This window comes from Podarcis melisellensis (assembly GCF_964234715.1).
Source record: "Podarcis melisellensis genome assembly, chromosome: 1".
Taxonomy (NCBI): Eukaryota; Metazoa; Chordata; class Lepidosauria; order Squamata; family Lacertidae; genus Podarcis; species Podarcis melisellensis.
In genome coordinates, this window is record NC_138528.1 from 21,158,492 (window position 1) to 21,177,669 (window position 19,178).

General features: G+C 45.6%; 1 protein-coding gene and 1 long non-coding RNA gene across 9 annotated transcripts in view; one reads left to right on the plus strand and one right to left on the minus strand.

Annotated features, from left to right (window-relative positions):
• Window positions 1–11,750, plus strand: part of LOC309372919 — a 161,818-nt gene extending 150,068 nt beyond the window's left edge. The window contains exons 3-4 of the long non-coding RNA XR_014169732.1: window positions 7,938–8,107; window positions 11,648–11,750. This is a non-coding gene — a long non-coding RNA (uncharacterized lncRNA). The remainder of the gene's footprint in view (window positions 1–7,937; window positions 8,108–11,647) is intronic.
• On the minus strand, window positions 1,590–18,445 carry CCDC197 (coiled-coil domain containing 197). Of its 8 annotated transcripts, none has more exons than XM_081914269.1 (10): window positions 14,804–15,038; window positions 14,470–14,548; window positions 12,564–12,609; window positions 11,715–11,891; window positions 8,243–8,400; window positions 6,196–6,278; window positions 5,786–5,958; window positions 3,842–3,952; window positions 3,075–3,191; window positions 1,590–1,918 (listed from the first exon to the last, which is right to left on the minus strand). In XM_081914269.1, the coding sequence occupies exons 1-10, from the start codon at window positions 14,829–14,831 to the stop codon at window positions 1,733–1,735; spliced, it is 1,158 nt and encodes a 385-aa protein (XP_081770395.1). In that variant the 5' UTR covers window positions 14,832–15,038; the 3' UTR covers window positions 1,590–1,732. The 8 variants fall into 8 exon arrangements, with proteins under 8 accessions (XP_081770395.1, XP_081770397.1, XP_081770396.1 ...); XM_081914271.1 differs by having other exon boundaries at window positions 14,902–14,926; XM_081914270.1 differs by lacking the exons at window positions 14,470–14,548; window positions 14,804–15,038 and adding an exon at window positions 18,004–18,445.
• Between the last annotated feature and the right edge of the window lie 733 nt (window positions 18,446–19,178).

Here is a 19,178-nt window from a genome sequence, read left to right on the forward strand (position 1 = left end):
CCAGCTCTTGACCGTTGGCTAGTTGTACAGCGAAGCTTTGCTTCTTAAACGACGAAAATAGTCCTCTGTGTCCTGTCATGTGAACTGTGGCTCCAGTATCCAAAACGAAAGAATTCCCCGCTTCTGGTGTGGCTTTTAGCGACATCAAAGCCTTTGCAGTCTTTGCCTTTGGCTTGGTGCGACCTTTGTCTGACGCGTCAGACTTTGTGGAGCTCGCCTTAGCTCCTATGTTTCGACGTGGCTTCGTACAGTACCGTTGTAGATGCCCAGTCTGGTCACAATTGTAACATCGGACAACGTTCATAGCTACAGCATCTCCTCCAGTAGCTTCAGCTGTGGGGGTGTTAGAACTCCGTTCTTCCCTCCCTCTGTCCTTCACGTCCAGGGCGGCAAGCCTGTCATGTTCACAAAGAACCACGGCAAAGACCCTCTCCGACGTGAGATCAGCTGCTGGGAGGGACCCCAGCTGACTGGCAACCGTTTTGTAAGTCCGATTCAGGCTGTTGATCACCATGAAGCAAAACACTTCCTCCTGCAAACGGAAATTGCGTTCCACCATCTGTTGACGCAGAAATTTCATTTCCGTCAGGTGCGCTTGAACATCTCCATCAGGCGCAAGCCTCAGGTTGGTTCCTGTTTTCATCGCCCTCTGCATCAAGAAGTGGCTTCCATGGATGCCTGAGGTGAGAAAGCTGATTCTCTGCAGCCAGAAGCTGACCAGAGCAAGCTGGAAGCAAAAGCCACGGAGCCCAGGTATGTGATTTTCGGGCTTAGAAGAGTGAAAGCAGATTGAGTTATTTCTCTGCTTCGAGGGAGCAGCGTATGGGAAACGGCTCCGGTTAAAAGTGAAACCGCATACCAAACATTCCTGTGGTTTATTCTCCAAGGGATTGGAATGTACTGTTGCTAAGCGACGCCTTTCAGTGAAGGCTAATCCTCAGAGAGGAGAAGTGAAAGCAACAATAGAATGTTATGACTACAAAGGCTGAGGAGCTCTTGGAAATTTCCAACGCAGCCAGCGTTGAGAGCTGCCAGGTGGCACAGAGTGTAAACAAGCCAGCTTTTGGATTTAGAGGCTTGTGTTTTGAGAGTCAATGCAAGGACTCACAATGGATGCCAAGAAGGGGGGAGCTTTGCCTTCTCCGCCCCTTTTGACCAGTGACAATTATGCATCTTGGTCTATTAAGATGAAGGCCCTGCTGCAGAATCAGAGACTGTTTGACGTGATTGAGAACCCCATTCCTGCAGCGCCAACGCGTGCTTGGGAGTCAAAGGATGTGAAGGCCAGAACTGCTATAATCCTGTGCGTGTCAGATTCGCCCTGATGTAGCCCTGATCAAGAGTAAAGAACACTATGGGCAAGATTAGTCTTCCCTTGAACTAGCCATGGTTAGTTTGCCAGCTAATCAAAGCCATTGCCTGCCTGTTTAGGAGAATGGATGGCTGTAGGAGCACCTCCAAATTGTGCATTGGTTCTTTCAGAGATTGGCTTCCACTCCTCCAGCAAGTCCGTAAACACCAAATACATAGAATTAGCAGGCGGAAAGAATCAAGAACACATACTTGCAAAAAATGAGCATGAAAGACCCTTTCACCCACAAATCAAAGCATTTATGGTAATGCATTGACATCCATCTGTGTTGATTTGTCTGCAGAACCTACTATAAATATTCCACTAGTCCCTGCAGTGTCTCCCATTCTGTATATGGGATTTTAAAAGAGATTTGTCTCCTTATGCTTTTCCTCCTTTGTCTTCCAGCTTGTCCTTATTGGCGAAGCTTATTTGTTTTTTAAGTTGTTCCCTAGAAAGAGTAGAAGATGAATTTTCCCTCAAAAGATGAGAGGATGACCTTGTAAGTTCTTCAGACTGCAGTGCTTTTGTTTCCTCTACGATCTGTTGTTTCCTCAAAATGGACTCCTGAATAAAAAGAGAGAAAGGTTCTTAATAAAGCTTAGTTTCTAATAGGAGAGTGGCTTAAGCTGAAGTACTGAGAAAGTGTCTTGCAAATTCACATGGAAAATTAATCTTGCACAACCCATTGGGATGGTTCACACATAGCTCTAAAACAGCTATCCAGATCCTGGTGCTCTCCAGATGTTTCAGTTTACAACGTCCATCATCCTTGCTCTGTGCTGGTTGGGGCTGATGCAAGTTGCAGTCTGAAACATCTGCAAGACACCAAGCTGGAGGAGGCTGCAGTAAACCATGGTTAAATACTATGTGCCTGAGCTGCTACACGCAACATGCTTGAGCAAAGCCTCAGGTTCTTGAGCTTCTCCTTCCCTTCTTATCTTGCTGCATGGCTAACAAGGCTGGATTATCAGGGGTGCAATCGCCCCAGCGCCCTGCCTGCAAGGGGACCCAGACTTTGAGCTTTCATAAAAAAAGAAAGTCAACCAGCCACCTATTAAAAAAGTTTGGAAGTGAAATATACAGACAAATGGGCAAGCCTGTCTTTTCCTGCTTTTCAGTGTTTTTTTAGTAAACAAATGAATTCAGCACTATGATCAGTGAGTTGTTTCAACACCAGGAGATAGGAATCCTTTGGTTCTAAAATGTGGACTTTCCTCCCTACCCTTTAGAGCATTTTCCGTCTCATTTTCTAGTGCAGGCATGTCCAGATCCCCAAAGACTGCAATCTACTCACAGTACGGTATTAAAATACTGGCTGTGATCTACCCATTGCCATTTCAAGGCAAAATTGTTGATCTTTCCTTTAGGAGAGGGGAAGGCAAGTTTTGGTTCCTTTTTTCTAATGCTTTTGGAGGACAAACGCTAAGGGTCATGTGACTGACCGCGATCTACCATTAGTGTCCCACGATCGATCAGTAGATCGCGATCAACCTGTTGGACATTCCTGTTCTAGTGCATGCAGTCTGTAGTCTGTCCAGGTCCAGTGGCAGCAGTCAGTCAAGTCAAGAGGAAGAGTGGGGCTGAAGAGTGGAGTAAAAATGCTTTCTGTATTATTGCTCCACTCCCTGATCTAAATGCATGCTTTATCCCCTTAGATTATTGCTGTTTATAACAGTCATGGATAAAATGTTACACTCAGTCTTGGGGTGGTTTCACTTACCTGGATCATGTCCAGCTTGGACCGCAACGTCATGTTGTCCAAAGGGCCATAATGAGGCATGTAGCATAACTCTGCCATGTTGTTGATTGCTAACATCATCCTGCTTAGATCTTGCCTCTACATGAGCATAAAGAGATGGATGAACTTTGTCCTTCTCACCACTATACATCCACATATACTTGGAGAGCAGTGAAAGAAGACAACGCTTATCAAGAGTGAGGTTAGTACTTTTTTTAAAAAAAGGAGATGCAGCTGGTTCATCATCTGCATTATCAATATAAATCCAGTTTCATCCCAGCTTTGCAATTCTCATTTCAGATGGGACACAGCAGCAAATTAAATCCCAGTTCAGTCGTCAGTCCTGCCCCTCCACTATCCTCAAAGCAGGCTTTTTGCAAATTAAGACAGGCATGGGGAACTTTTAGCCCTCCCGGGGCAGATTTACACTTGTGGTTTATAATGCTAAAAATCCATTGCTAAAATGGGACACCAGAGGGCCCTGCAGAGCAGAGGGCAAAGGGAAACTGTAACAAATGTTATAGACCATTATATTTAATAATGTTTCAAAGATCAATGTAGATCCAGCCCAGATATTGTTGAACTCCCATGCTGGCTGGGGCTAATGGGAGCTATATTTTACTTTATTTACTTAAAAGCAAAAGTATTTATAAACCCTGTAATATATACATTTTAATCTCTAAGTTGTATACAACATCCAATCAATAAACAGGAGCTTTGGGGTGGGGTGGGGACTCAGAGAAACTTACCTTTTGATCGATGAGACATTCCTCATTGTTAATGTGGTGGCACAAGTGTTTCTTTTTTTCTTGTAGTGCACTTTTCTTTGACTGAAGTTCAGAAATTTTGCCGAGCAGCACCTAGGCAAAGCCATAAAATGGGAATTTAGGGATGCGCTGTTCGTACATTTATTTTACGGCATTTGTAATCTGCCTTTCACCCAAGGATCTCAGGGCAGCCTACAGTAAACATTAATGTAATACAGTGGTACCTCTGGATACGAACGGGATCCGTTCCGAAGCCCTTTTTGCATCTAGAAGCAAACGTAGCTAGCGATGGCACGTCTGCGCACGTGCCCGTTGCTTTTCGCCGCTTCTGCGCATGCGTGATGTCATTTTGAGCGTCTGCGCATGCGCAAGCGGTGAAATCCTGAAGTAACGCACTCCATTATTTCTGGGTTGCCGCGGAGCACAACTCAAACGTGCATTCAACCCAAGGTATGACTGTAATTAACAATAAAAATATTAACCAAGCTTGCAAGAGGAAATAAGAGGCTTTGCAAGTGATTTCATCCACCTACACATGCAAATATATGCAGAAACACTTCACAGTCGCATTAGACTATTTGGAACTGCATGGCAGCTGAATGAAATAGAAATTGTATCTGGAGAGGTTTTGACTGCTTTGAGATTTCCTGATGGGCACATAGGAGCCCTGTTGGAGCATGCCAAGGGCCCATCTAGTCCAGCACTCTGAACCTGAGCGCAACAGCACTCACCCCTTCAGTGTCTGGCAACGGGTATTCAGAGACAAACTTCCTTCAACAGCGGAAGTAGAACATAGCCATCATAGGTACTAGCCAGGGAAAGTCAGGGTAGGGTATTTCAACGCTTCCAGGCTTCCCTGAGAAAAAGTGAGCAGCACTGCCCAGAAAACAGCAGCGGTTCGTAATGGTAAGGAAGGGTCTGGTGCTGTAACAATGGTTTTTTTCCTCCACCACAGCAGCACTTAGGCTTATGGGTAAGAGCCATAGCTCAGTGATGCAGTACATGCTTTGATTGCAGAATATCCCAGGTTCAATCCCAGGAGCATCTCCACTTAACAGAACAGGTAGCAAGCCATAGGAAAGATCTTCTACCTGAGATTCTGGAAAGCCACTGCCAGTCAGAGAAGACAATACCTGCCACTATTGTAACACCATTCGATACTAATAGTATTAATACTAATACTATTAATAGTACCCATTGAGAAGGGAGATGTACACTAGTAGTACACAATGAGAGGGAAGATGCAAACTAGTAGAACACAATGAAACAATAGCAGCAGCAGCAGTACACTAGCAGCACACAATGGGGCAAGAGGGGGAAGCCATAATCATATTTTTTGAAAAACCTTTCAAAAAGATCATTCGCCCACTTCCTGCAGAAAAAGAAAACAACAGCAGCAGCAGCAACAACAAATCCTCTCTGAGGCTTTGTGGTGTGACCAGTTATAGTGCCAATTGGACCCTGTTCCGAAGGAATCTACAAGTTGAGAATCCTAATGAATTACACAGCATGGGTTTCCTATGTGCTGCAAATACTTCTCAAAGCTTTAGTTACAGATAGGTAGCCGCATTGGTCTGCCATAGTCAAAACAAAAAAAATTCCTTCCAGTAGCACCTTAAAGACCAACTAAGTTAGTTCTTGGTATGAGCTTTCGTGTGCATGTGTTGGGCCCTTGGCATGCTCCAACAGGGCTCCTATGTGGTATCTGAAGAAGTGTGCATGCACACGAAAGCTCATACCAAGAACTAACTTAGTTGGTCTTTAAGGTGCTACTGGAAGGATTTTTTTTTTGTTTTTTCTCAAAGCTTTGTTGGTTTCAGAAGACAGAATTGACCTTCTCTAAGGTTTCAGAAAAGAACCAGCACATTCGGTGCTTAGTACAATCGGATTGGGCGTCATAAAAACTACATGCTCAGTGAACATTACAAATGTTGTGGTATTGTATTCCTCTCGCAAGATCCCTAATTCTTTTCGCGTTTCCTCAATGTGACACTGCTGGATGGACAAATTCTTCATCAAGCTCTGGTTTTCCTCAAACAGTGTCTTGTGCCTTTTGATGAGGGCTTCAACCATGGAGTCTTCCGGATATCCAAGAAATCCTGCAATGGAAAACAGGGAGGATTATGCTATACATGGAAAACACATATCAGGGTCATGTTTTTATTGTTTTGGTATTTTTGTGCTACTCTTTATTTTTGATGGCTCTTCAAAAGTGGTTTATGAAAGATGTCTTGTGGATCCTTTTATGAGTCAAAAGGCAAGAAATCTAAATATGTATTTGTCAAGTACAGAGTCCCCCCCCAAGTAAAGTGTAACTGTTTAATGATTATACTCACCTGGTGTGAATGTGGCGGTAACTTTCTTCAGGAAATCTTCGAAGCTTTTGTATTTTGCCATCTTCTTCTGCAGTTCCTTTTTTCTGAAGAAATATATATTAGGGGTGCTTGGAATGCCTCAGACGTTAAAAATCGTCTTATCAACAAATGACTAGAATTCCTGGAAAGGGATCATAGCTGTAACTCAGTTACGAAATGTGAGGGACGATCCTCCCCCATCTCAACCTTGACTGCCATGGGCAGCCAAACATCTGCAGAGATGGCCCATGTTTAGTTGCACCACCAGTTCCTGCCAGCTGTGCATTTGAGTGACAGACCAGCTTAGCCCAGTGTTGGCTGGCTGGTGCCCATTGGGACTGGTAGGCAGGAGGGCAGAGAAGTCAATGAGCCAATGATGAGCAGAGCCAACTAACTCTAGTTTTGTTCTCTTCCTCCTCCCTAAGGAGTTCTGCCGAGGCAACACTGAGACTGAGTGTCTGCCTGTGGAGTAGATGTAACTAAAAAGGCAGGCAGGTAGGGGCTGGCAGGGGGCACAGTGAAGTTGGTGGAATACTGCCCCTTTTGCTCTAATGGACCAGCCTTCACTGGCTCAAGTTGGTGATGATGATCACTGCATATATATTTATTTATATGCCGCCTTTTCCCCCTGACAGGGACTCAATGCGGCTTACAGATAAAAATGTGGTCAGCACCATCAAGATGTTGTCCTGAGGACCCAAAAGGGTCTTGGCTTTTGTTTCATTTATCAAAATATTTGTGACCAGTTCTATATCAAAATGTACTCAGAGCAAGGTACACGGATATATTTGGAACCACCCTTTTGTTAGGTAAGCAAGCAGATAAAAATGAACGAATGAATCACAACCATCTTAAAACACAGAGTGGCTGATCCCCTTATTATTACAAAGCAGAGTTAACAATTAATAAACCCCCAAGAAAGCAGTTGGGGTCTTCTTAACCTAGGGCCAAAGTTGAAAGGGAGGTAGGCACCAGCAGAACTCAGAGGGAAATATATTCCACAGCTGGGGCAACATTGTGTTTTTAAAGGAGGGAAAGGGAAAGCTGGCTGAGTACTGTAAAGGTAAAGGTAAAGGTAAAGGGACCCCTGACCATTAGGTCCAGTCGTGGCCGACTCTGGGGTTGCAGCACTCATCTCACTTTATTGGCTGAGGGAGCCGGCGTACAGCTTCCAGGTCATGTGGCCAGCATGACTAAGCCGCTTCTGGCGAACCAGAGCAGCACACGGAAACACTGTTTACCTTTCCGCCGGAGTGGTACTTATTTATCTCTTTGCACTTTGATGTGCTTTTGAACTGCTAGGTTGGCAGGAGCAGGGACCGAACAACAGGAGCTCACCCCATCGCAGGGATTCGAACTGCCGACCTTCTGATCAGCAAGCCCTAGGCTCTGTGGTTTAACCCACAGCGCTACCCACGTCCCTCTGGCTGAGTACTGTACTCTTAGATAATTAAACATTTGCTCTATGTAAATATGTAAAAGATTAAATTTAGGAACACAGAAAGCTGCCTTATATTGAGTCGACCATTGGCCCAGGTAGCTCAATAATGTCTACACTGACTGGCAGCCCTACCTAGAGATGCCAGGGATTGAACCAGCGACCTTCTGCATGCAAGGCAGATGCTCTCCCACTGAAATACAGCCTTCCCCATTTAAGCTATGGCCCTCTTAGCAAGCCCCCATTCTTAAGAAATATAATTTTGATGATGATTCTATTCTGCCAGGGCACAGGACCTTCAGATCAGGAAAGCCAGCCATGCTGGCTGGCTGGAGAATAATGTGCAGTGGTGTTATCAGGAGAAGACTTTGGGACTGAAGTCCAGGGCCCCACTCAGAGGAATGTCCCAGCAGGAGAGTCCCCAAATACAGCAAAGCTGGCTTACGACATTTTGAAGTAAGTGGAGTAATACACACTGGCATCTAACGACGGGGCCTCCAGAAGTCCAGTGTCTAAGATTGCCTCACTGCACCCCTGCCTAGATACCCGTGGCTCAGTCTCAAATCCATCTTAAAAGCATCAGTCACATACCTAACTTGGAGTTTCTTAAGCTCTTTTTTCAGTTTGAATACCTCACGCTTCTTGAGGGCTTTCAGCGCGTGTTCCTGGTGGTACAGCTGAATGACACGCTCCTTCTTCTGATGACACTCTTTAATATATGCGTCAAATTCAAGAATTCGGTTCTTCCTCTGAACCAAGAAGGAGAAAGAAGGCTTAATCAGTTTTGCATAGTTTTGCTCAGTATTCAAAGGTGGGAGCCCATGAAGGGGAAGTCATTTGTTTCAGAGAAAATGAGAATGAATTCATCCTACCATCCTGGACACTAACCAAAAATGGAGGGAAGACTGATTAAGCTGCAGTCATTTACACACTTACCTGGGACTAAGTTCACAGCAGCTTAGGGTTCCTTCACACTTCCACTTTTCCCATGCCTAGGAAGCATGGGCCCAAGTGGTTTTCCACTTGTTCCACACTTTTTAGGTCTGGGTCCAAGCACTTTTGCCTTATACCTCGTCAGGCTGCTGGTTTATCTTGCCCAGTATTGCATATTGCAACTAGAAGGAGAATCTTCAGGGTCTCAGGCAGGTCTTGCTCATCATCTGACACTTGAAGCTTTTAAACAGAGATACCAGCAGCTGAATTGGGCACCTACCAAGCAAAATGCTAGTGTTCCATCTCAAATCCCATATACAGCCTCTGCTATGCTGCCCTCTTGTGATCAGGCTGCCGGCCAGCACAGTGCTCTGGCGCTACGGTTGAGTACGAGTGAGTGTCATTTCCAGTTTCTTTCACTTTCTCATTTTTCCAATTGTCTGGAGGAGGCTGAGCACTGAGCCATGCTTAGATCCGCACTCGGCCTCCTCTGCCCCTCAACATTGAGGGGGCCTGATCCCCTTCCAACAAATACAGAGGGGGTTGAGGACATCTCGGTCCCCTATAGCTAGCACACCTGACTGGCCCCCACTTCCGGCTTTGCATCATTACAACTGTGTGAGAATGGCAGTGCCTGATATGTGGTGGAGTTGCACCCCGATTAAGTACTTCTGGGGAGAAATACACGAGGAGTTGAAAAAAATGCTTAAAAATCCCATTAACAAAAAAAACAGAGGCTTACCTACTGGTCCTTTTAGGAAAAGAAATACCAAAATCGGGGGGGGGGGGGAATCTTATATGCGACCACCGCAGCTAGGATAGTAATGGCATCTAAATGGAAAGCTAAAGAACTACCTACCAAGGAGGAATGGATTCTCAAATTTAATGAATATTTAAAATTGGTTAAATAACAGCATGAATACGATAGCAGTCAAATCAAAAACTAAAAAATGAATGGCAATGCTTTGATGATTATATGACAAAATATTGCTCTAAAAAAGACATGCTAATATGCTTAGGTTAAGAATGTAAATGCATGAAAACAATAACAGATAGGTAGCCGTGTTGGTCTGCCATAGTCAAAACAAAAAAAATTGCTTCCAGTAGCACCTTAAAGACCAACTAAGTTAGTTCTTGGTATGAGCTTTCGTGTGCATGCACACTTCTTCAGATACACTGAAACAGAAGTTTCCAGACCCTTCTATATAGTGAGAAGGTGGGGAGGGGTATTACTCAGAAGGGTGGTGGGAATGGGTGATTGGCAGATAGCTGTGATGAGCCTGTTGACGACTCTTAACGACTGCAATAGGTCTTACAGGAAAAAGCAAGGGGTGAGAAGGTGAAAAATGGCTTTGTCATGTATAATGAGATAAGAATCCAAGGTCTTTGTTCAGACCAGGTGTCTCCATGGTTTTAAGTTTGGTAATAAGTTGCAATTCAGCAGCTTCTCTTTCCAGTCTATTTCTGAAATTCCTTTGTAGTAAAACAGCTACTTTGAGATCTTCTATAGAATGTCCTGGGAGATTGAAGTGTTCTCCGACTGGTTTCTCTGTCTTGTGAATCCTGATGTCCGATTTATGTCCGTTTATTCTTTGGCGTATGGTCTGGCCTGTTTGTCCAATATAGAGAGCTGAAGGACACTGTTGGCATTTGATGGCATACACAATGTTAGACAATGAGCAATTAAATAGTCCCGAGATGGTATGTGTGATGTTGAAAACAATAAATTATCAATGACATATGTATGTACAGTGGTGCCTCGCAAGACGAAATTAATTCGTTCCGCAAGTCTCTTCGTCTTGCGAGTTTTTCGTCTTGCGATGCACGGTTTTCCATAGGAATGCATTGAAAATCAATTAATGCGTTCCTATGGAAACCGCCTTCCCCCAACCTCTTCTGGCGGGCGGCATTTTAAAATCGCCCGGGACAGCGGAGGACTTCTCCGCTGTCCGGGGCGATTTAAAAGCCCCTGGGAAGGCAGGCAGGGGGGACAAAGACTTTTGCCCCCCGCCTGCCTTCAGAAGAGGTCCAGGACAGGCTTCGCGGACCTCTCCGCAAGCAGCGGGAGCGCTCCTTGCGGAGAGTTGCCAGCGCGCCCAGGCTTCGCGGCCCCGCCGCGGGCTTCGGGGGGAGGCTTTCCCGCCCCGCCGCCGGGCTTCGGGACATTGTTCCGATGCCGGGCGGCGGGGGAGGCTTTCCCGCCCCGCCGCCCAGCTTCGGGACATCGTTCCGATGCCGGGCGGCGGGGGGAGGCTTTCTCGCCCCGCCGCCCAGCATCGGGACGATGCCCCGATGCCGGGCGGCGGGGGGAGGCTTCAAAAGCCGTCCGGGGGCTTTTAAATCGCCCCGGACAGTCCCGGGACGATTTAAAAGCCCCCGGTTAGGCAGGCAGGGGGGGCAAAGACTTTTGCCCCCCGCCCACCTTGGGAAGAGGTCCTGGACCTCTTCCGAAGGCGGGCGGGGGGCAAAAGTCTTTGCTCCCCCCGCCTGCCTTTCCGGGAGAGCGGGAAGGCAGCGCTGCCTTTTCCCCCCCTGCCTGCCTTCAAAAGCCGTCCGGGATAGCGGGAAGCGCTTCCCTGCTATCCCGGACCGCTTTTAAAATGCTGGCGGTGGGGAGCAAAGCCTTTCGCCCCCGCCGGCCTTCCTGGACCTCTTCTGAAGTCCGGAGGGGGGGAAAAGGCTTTGCTCCCCACCGCCAGCATTTAAAAAAAGGTCCCCGAGATTTCCCTATGGGCTTTCATCTTGCGATGCAAGCCCATAGGGAAAATCGTCTAGCGAAGCGTCGCAAAAACCGAAAAACCCTTTCGTCTTGCGGGTTTTTCGTCTTGTGAGGCATTCATCTTGCGGGGCACCACTGTATACAGAGAAAATAAAAACAATCAGAATGCAATGATAAGGGTAAAATTGATTGTAGAGAAGACAAGTAGTGGTGGAGGGAAGTTAAACAGGGTGGTGGGTTTATTTTATTCTGTTTATGTTTTTTTCTTTTTTCTTTTTGGATATTGTATAATTATTTAATGTATAATGAGTTAATGTTTCTTTTCTGTTAATAACGTTTAACAGATCAATGCAGATCCAGCCTAGACCCCAACTCCAAGTGCCCTCTTTATAGATGCAGAGTGATGCTTACATCCTGATCTTTTTGTTCAAGTGCCTCTCTTCGTTGGGCCAACACTTCCATCCTCTCTTTGAACTCTTGCTTCTTTGCAGTCAGTTCTGCAGAAGCCTGCTCATTTTCAATTTTTTTCTTCCGAAGCCGAAATCTTTGCAGTGCTTTTCTGCGATGCTGCAAAATCTCACTGGTGCTCTAGAAAACAAAACTGGTTTTTACAAATATACAGAAAGAGAATCATGGAAGGAGAGAGAACTGTAGGGTTTGAAGGGCCCCCAAAGGTTATCTAGTCCGTGTGTGTGTGTGTGTGTGTGTGTGTGTACACACACAAACACACACACACACACCCCACATACTACTTTTTTTCTTTAAAAATGTTTAGGGCTACTCTCGCAATGAGGGAACTACCAGAATGCCCTCAGAGCTGTACCTCAGTGTCCAGGCTGAACGATGGGGGTGTAGATGCTCCTTCAGGTCTACAGGGTCAGGGAATGATGGGAGTTGTAGTTCAGTGCCATCTGGAGGGCCAAGGCTCCCCATATGCAGGGAGCCTCAGCCTGCATGAGTCAAGCAAGCTCTCCACTGCAGATGCTGACAAGAGGACAGAGCTGACACGTTTATTCCTGCTCTACCCTCTTGCATGTTGAATTAGCACAGAAGGCAAACTCCCAAGTAGGGCTTTAACAGTTAGAAGAATATGATCTTTCCTGGATACCAGTTCAATCCCCCTGGCACAGTTATTAGCAGAGAACTGCTTGACTTCTGCCAAAGCTCTGCTTTTGGCACACCTAATAAAAAAACAGAAGCCGTGTCCTATATTTAACCCGGCCCTCTTGTCTGAGAAAGAGAATGACAAAGGCAGCTGACCTCTCGCATGACAGGAATCTGAGGCACATCTTCATCCTCTTCTTCCCTATATATATATATAAAAAAGGTAAATTGTTGTCATAGACCCATAGTACCTAGAAATGGCTCTCCGTGTATGAAAGGCAGCTCCCAATGTTCCGTCACACTTTGGTGAGACCAGACATCACCCTCATTTTTTCCCCTCCCCATTTTTCCCTTCCCCCTCCCCCCAAAAAGAAAAACCCCACACTCCCACCCACCCCCCAGACTTCCCTCAGCTCCTCTCTCTGGTTTTTCAGCATTTGTTATTCTCTGCATGTCACAGAATTGTACAGATCCTTAATTTATCTATCAAAATATTATGAATAAAAAGTTTGTGTATGTTTATTCAAAATCTGCCAAGGAGACCAGTTCATTTTGTTGTTTCTTTAAGTACTTTGTGAAAGGTTTCCATTCATCTTTAAAGTCACAGTTATCCTTCTCATGTAATTTATGTATCACTTTTGCCAATTCTGTGTAGTCCATCAGTTTCTCTTGCCACAGTTCTTTGGTCGGGATTTCTTCACTTTCCTCTCCTTGTGCTATTAAGACTCTTGCCGCCGTTGTCGCATACATGAAGATATTTTTCAGTTTCCTTGGCAGGTCTTTCCCTACAATCCCTAATAAAAATGCTTCAGGTTTTTAAACAAATGTTAGTTGGAACATTTACTTCAATAGCATATTACAGGCAGTGGCATAGCATGGGGGGTTGGAGTGGCATGGCACATTTTTTTGGAGGGCCCCCGACCACAGGCCTGTGAAAGAGCTGTGGAGGCAGCATTTTTGCATGGTGGACCAACACTGCCAACTGCAGCTCCACTCCGGGGGCAGAGAGAGGAGAGTTGGCTGCAACATTGTCGGCCCTTTCCTTGACTGCATTGTGGCACCCAATGTTGCTGCTGAGGCAGCTTTCTTGTGCCTGGGCTCCACTCCTGGGTCAAGCCTGATCCGGGATGCAGCAGGCTCCCTCCATGCCCTGTGCCCCTATGATATGAAGGTCTACTTGGAAGTAACCTCCACTAGGTTTTGTGGGGTTACTCTGAACTAAGTATACAGAGAATTTCTTTTCTTTTTATGTAAAGCAGACCAAAGCAACTACCATTTTAGAAAGCAAGTAAATGTAATTCCTCTCTAAATTTTGTGTGCTGCACATTCAGACATGCACACACATACTTCCATGATGGAAGCATAACAATTTTATTATTATCTGTTGTATATACACACCATGAGATATAACCCAAGTAGGGAGGGCAAGGACTACATACAAATTCTCCTCAGTCCATACAAAATCAAAATGGAGAGACATAATGATATTTAAAACAAATCCTTCAGAAAGCCATATTTCACACATAGGCAAAGCCATACAGTCCCAGAGGCTATTTGCAGCACTGTAAGAAATGAAATACCACCACATGGCCTGGCAACCTTCTGGAGCTTCCAACATTTAAATTATGCCCTATTTCCCACCACCACCACCACAATGTTCCACACATGGGGAAATTTGCCATCCTTGCAGTCTTCCATTTTTGTACAACAGATGTCCTAGCTACTGCCAACAACCATGTAATGAGTTTTTTGTATGCTCTCCTTGAGCCTGATCGCCCCATAGATTTCAAAGCTGTGGAGTCTTTTGAACAGGAGTCTTACAAGCAGCAGGGTTTTTTTTTTTCTCAAATGGGGGGTGGATGTTTTTTAAAAAATGAAATCCCGCCTTCTCCAATTACTGAGAAACTATATAGCAAGATGGAGGGAGGCAAAGCCAGCAACAATAGTGATAAAATAAATGGAATGTAGGACCCTGCAGAAAGAAATGAATAGTAGCAGGTTTTGGGGGTTGCATATAATGGCAATGGGGCCACATGAAGCCCCCAGGCTGCAAGTCACCCACCTGTCCATTCTCCTTAAAACTCCAGGATATAAATCTATGCTGAACTTTTGGAGACTGAAAACAGTGACAACAGCAGTATCTAGGAGTTAGGGCAGATAGCTGGAAGCATCACAATGGCACCTCTATGGCATCTTGCTTCATCCTTCAGCACCTACCCTATACAGGGTAAATCCCTTAACATACTAAGTTTACAGGAGATGTCTCCCCCTTTCAACACAAGGAAGCAACACTTAAGGGGAGTAGTTTGGCAGCGGCTCCTTCCTAAATAGTACCGCTAGCGACATAGGCTTGAAAGGTCACAACTCAAGAAATCCAGGTGGGACCTTTACATTACTCCATTCAGGAGGAGACAACATAGCCATAGTGCCACCTGCTGGGTTCGTTCCATGGTCCTATCACTCAACTGCTATCATTAGAGCAGTCTTTGCCAACCTGGTGCCATCCAGATGTATTGAACTGCAGTTCCCGTCCAGTGATGGGAGCTGTTGTCCAAGAAATCTGGATTGGCACATACTGCAGTGAGAGGTGTTCAACACAGCTGAAGAGGAACCAGGACTGATGACAGGAAGGAAATTAGGGTTTGATCACATATTACTAGATTTGTCACCCAATGAAAATTCAGGCTGCCTTCACACATGCGGTTTTCTAAGAGTCAACCTCATTGGGCTTATTTATGAGTAGCCATATGGGATTGGGCTGTTAGCTGATTTAATATATGTTTTAAATGACCAATTAATGAATTTATTAATATATATTAATTTACATAGTTCTAAAGGGGGGAAACCTGCTTTGGGTAGTATCCAAATAAGGACCACATCTGCACTATAGTTTTAAAGTAGCATAATACTACAGCCATGGTCTCCCAAAGTAACCTGAGAACCGCAGTTTGTTAAGAGTGCTGAGGGTTGTTAGGAGACACCCGTTCCTTTAAGAGAGCTACAATTCCCAGAGGGATTGAGAAGAGGGATTAACTGTTAAACCACACAGTGGTATGTTGTTGCTTTAAATGTATATTGTGGAGTTGGTGCCTAAGACCACATCCACATCATAAATCTAAAGCAATATTATATAACTCATGGCTTCCCCCAAAGAATCCTGAGATCCCTGTTCCCTCATTCTTGATCACTGGCCGTGCTAGCTGGGGCTGATGGGAGTTAGAGTTGGGAAAGCCTTTTCTACATAGAGTCCTCCTGACCATCTTTGCAGGCAATTGCTGCAAGCATACCTGAATGAATCAGACTAAATGGCTAGAATAGAAGCCCATGGCAAATCAAGGGCCTAGGGTGAGCAACCAAATGTGGAATGCAAATCCAAGTTGCAATTACACATACTCTAATCCTGCAGCTGTGCTTTGCAAGGGATCATTTTCTATACCAACAAGTCGGGTTGCCACCTGATAAGGAAAAACCAGATGCTTGCCTGCTCTTGTGCTGGAGCAGAAAGTGCAAAAAATCAGCCAGGGCAGCTCTTCAGCACAAGTTGTTAATCCTCAGATGATGCAATACCTTCAATAATTTTCCTACATATTGTGGGGAGTAAGAAGAATGCTCTTCCCTGCTCAACCACCCAGCAGTAATATGAGGCAGTAACTTTTTCCAATGCTTTATTTTCCCACAGGAAATTTTCCAGTTCAGAATGGCACCAGGAGTCTACGGATACTCAGGGCTCATCCTTGTTTCTGCTTGACCCACGCTTATTCTAGGCATATATCTGAGCAGTTTCCCCATTGTTTTCCAAGGGAAAACCCATTCTTTAGCGATAGATCGGAACAAATGGCAATCTGGGTGAAACCTGAATCGCTCTTTGCTCCAACTGAGCACTAAAGAGTGGTTTTCCCTGGTGGAAAGCAGCGGGAAGTGTGAAGAAGCCCTCAGTTGAAAAACCCTGATGACCTTCCCCATATTGTGTTGGGGACTGAGTGGGGAGCGGGCATGATGACACTGGGGGCGAGGCTAGCCTGAATGCCCTGCCCCTCCCCACACTCTCACCATTCACATGTTCAGGTAACACTTACAGCTGAGGTCCTGGAGAAAGAATCTCCAGGGCTGTCAAGTCTACTGTAAAGCATTATCTGGCAGACCAATGACATATTGCAGACAGCTAAAGAGACACCTTTTGAATTATGGTGCTGGAGGAGACTCTTGAGAGTCCCATGGGCTGCAAGAAGATCAAACGTATCCATTCTTAAGGAAATTAGCCCTGAGTGCTCACTGGAAGGACAGATCGTGAAGCTGAGGCTCCAATACTTTGGCCACCTCATGAGAAGAGAAGACTCCCTGGAAAAGACCCTGATGTTGGGAAAGATGGAGGGCACAAGGAGAAGGGGACAACAGAGGATGAGATGGTTAGATGGTGTTCTTGAAGCTACCAGCATGAGATTGATCAAACTGCGAGAGGCAGTGGAGGACAGAAGTGCCTGGCGTGCTCTGGTCCATGGGGTCACGAAGAGTCGGACATGACTAAACGACTAAACAACAACAACAACAAAAGAGACTCCCACATGTAGAAGCTGCAAATAATTCTTCAAATCCATCCAGGCCTTTTCAAAGCTGTCTCCGCCAGCTGAGCATAGTTTATGAGGATGCATGGGGGTTAGTCAGACCTCTCTATGATCGCCACAAATTCAGGGCCCACGTGTTTTGCTGCTCTCTGCAAAGTTCTTGCTTTGTTTTCTCACGAGTAAATGTGGGGAGATCTTAAATGATGTCAACAGCTTAAACAAATTCCATGGTGTGTTTCTACAGCATGAAATCTTCTTTGCCCCATGCAGCGCAAACACCAAATGCAGGGTTGACTGTGGGAACTGTTTTATATGCCATGTTACTGTTGGTCTGGCATTTTAACGCTGCGGAAAGAGGCAGCAGTGACATCATCCCTGACGCCAGCCGTGCAGTTTGATGAGATCCACTTGAGCCGTACCACCAAGTGATTTGATCGGAATAAGAATGGGTTTGTTAGGTTTTTCTGTATCCTGTTGGAAGCCTTTGGTGTGTAACCTGGAAATGATAATTTCCTTGAGCAAGCAGTCCCAATGATGGCAGACAGTGAGTGTGGAGTAGTGGCTAGGGTCTTGGGAGACCAGGGTTCAAATCCTCACTCAGCTTTGAGGCCTACTGCGTGGCTTTGAGCCAGCCTTTGTCTCTCAAGCCTGACCTACCTCACAGGGTTGTTGTGAGGAATAAATCGAGAGGGAGATAAGTGTTTGCTTCACCTTGAGCTCCTTGGAGGAAAGGGATGGGCATAAATGTGCTAATTAAATAATAAGAATGAAAATGCGACCAGCCTGCCAGAAAATAGGTATGCCCATCTAACTTGTATACAAATCAGTAGCATGCCTGTAGGTACATCTATCTTTTCAATGTCTAGAATGTAACCCACTCTACAAGGGGGTTAGAGCAGCATCCCCTGACCCCACTCAGCTTGGCATGTGGCCCCCAGATGGTTTCCCAGCTGACAGTGCGGCCCTCAAACTGAATAAAAGTTCCCCCACACCCGTTTTAAGGAATGCATCACACACATCAAGGGCCACCTTACCTGTGTTCTCCTAGCTGGGTCACGAAAACATTTCCTGGCCCGTTTTCCACCTGCAGAAAGTATTTGGGATCATGGTCCCTTGTCGTCATCATCAGAAAAGTCATGTTTCTTTAGGAAGGAAGGGAGGGGGTTGTGGAAATGCTTCCCCCTCCACTTTTCTGCAGGAATCCTGTGTACTGTCATGCGCAGCAGTTTCACCCCCTGGGAAATTGGTCAAGAGGGGAAAGAAGTGTCCAGTTTGCCTCTGTTTGTCTAAAGCTTATCTCGGCACGACCAAATGAGCCCGACGGTGCTGCTTTCGCTGCATCGACAGAGACAGACGTGTGTGAGCAGCAAACCCAGATCTAATTGCAAAGCTGGAAGCGCAGGGCTCAGCGCGGCAGGTGAGCTTTCTGGGTTGCTACTTCAGTTACCTTTCCGCCTGCTGCTGCTTCCAGTGTCCCCCTGGCAACCCCAGCACACAGTGCAGATCAAGGCCTCGAGTGCCCAGGGAGAACTGTCCTTGTGTTTCCCTGGGGAGTGATCTCTCTCTCTCCCCCCCCCTCTCCCCCCCCCCTTCCCAGCACAGCTGTAAACAGAACAGTGCAAACACTGCATGAAATATACTCGGAGTCGAGAGTGGATTTCATGCTCTTTATTCAGCTCATAGTGGTGAGGAGGAATGAATATTTTCCCCAAATATCTGCTTTATATACATTATTTACACAATGGGCTGCACGTGATTGGCTAATTCCGGGATTCTCCTGTAGGCCAATCAGGTTGTGGATTCACTTCCACCTGGAGCTGGATTGGGTGGCTCCTGTGGACCAATCAGACTTCTGCATTCTGAATCCTATTGTTCTAGGACCAATCAGACTGCTGCATTTTGGATCCTATTCAGCTCAGTACATAACACTGCAGCAGCCTCTTTGCTAAATCGCTTTGGATGAAGATATTTTTTGTCTGCCTGCTCACAAGTATAGCATGAAACAAGGCATAGTATTTGTTTGTTCATTTAAAACAGTGTTTTCCAATATTTGTGTCACCATTTGTTTTTGGACTACAGTTCCCATCATCCATGACCATTTGTAGGGATGATGATAGTCCTCTGGGTATAGGGCAGTATATAAATTCAAATAGATAGATGATAGATAGATAGATAGATAGATAGATAGATAGATAGATAGATGATAGAT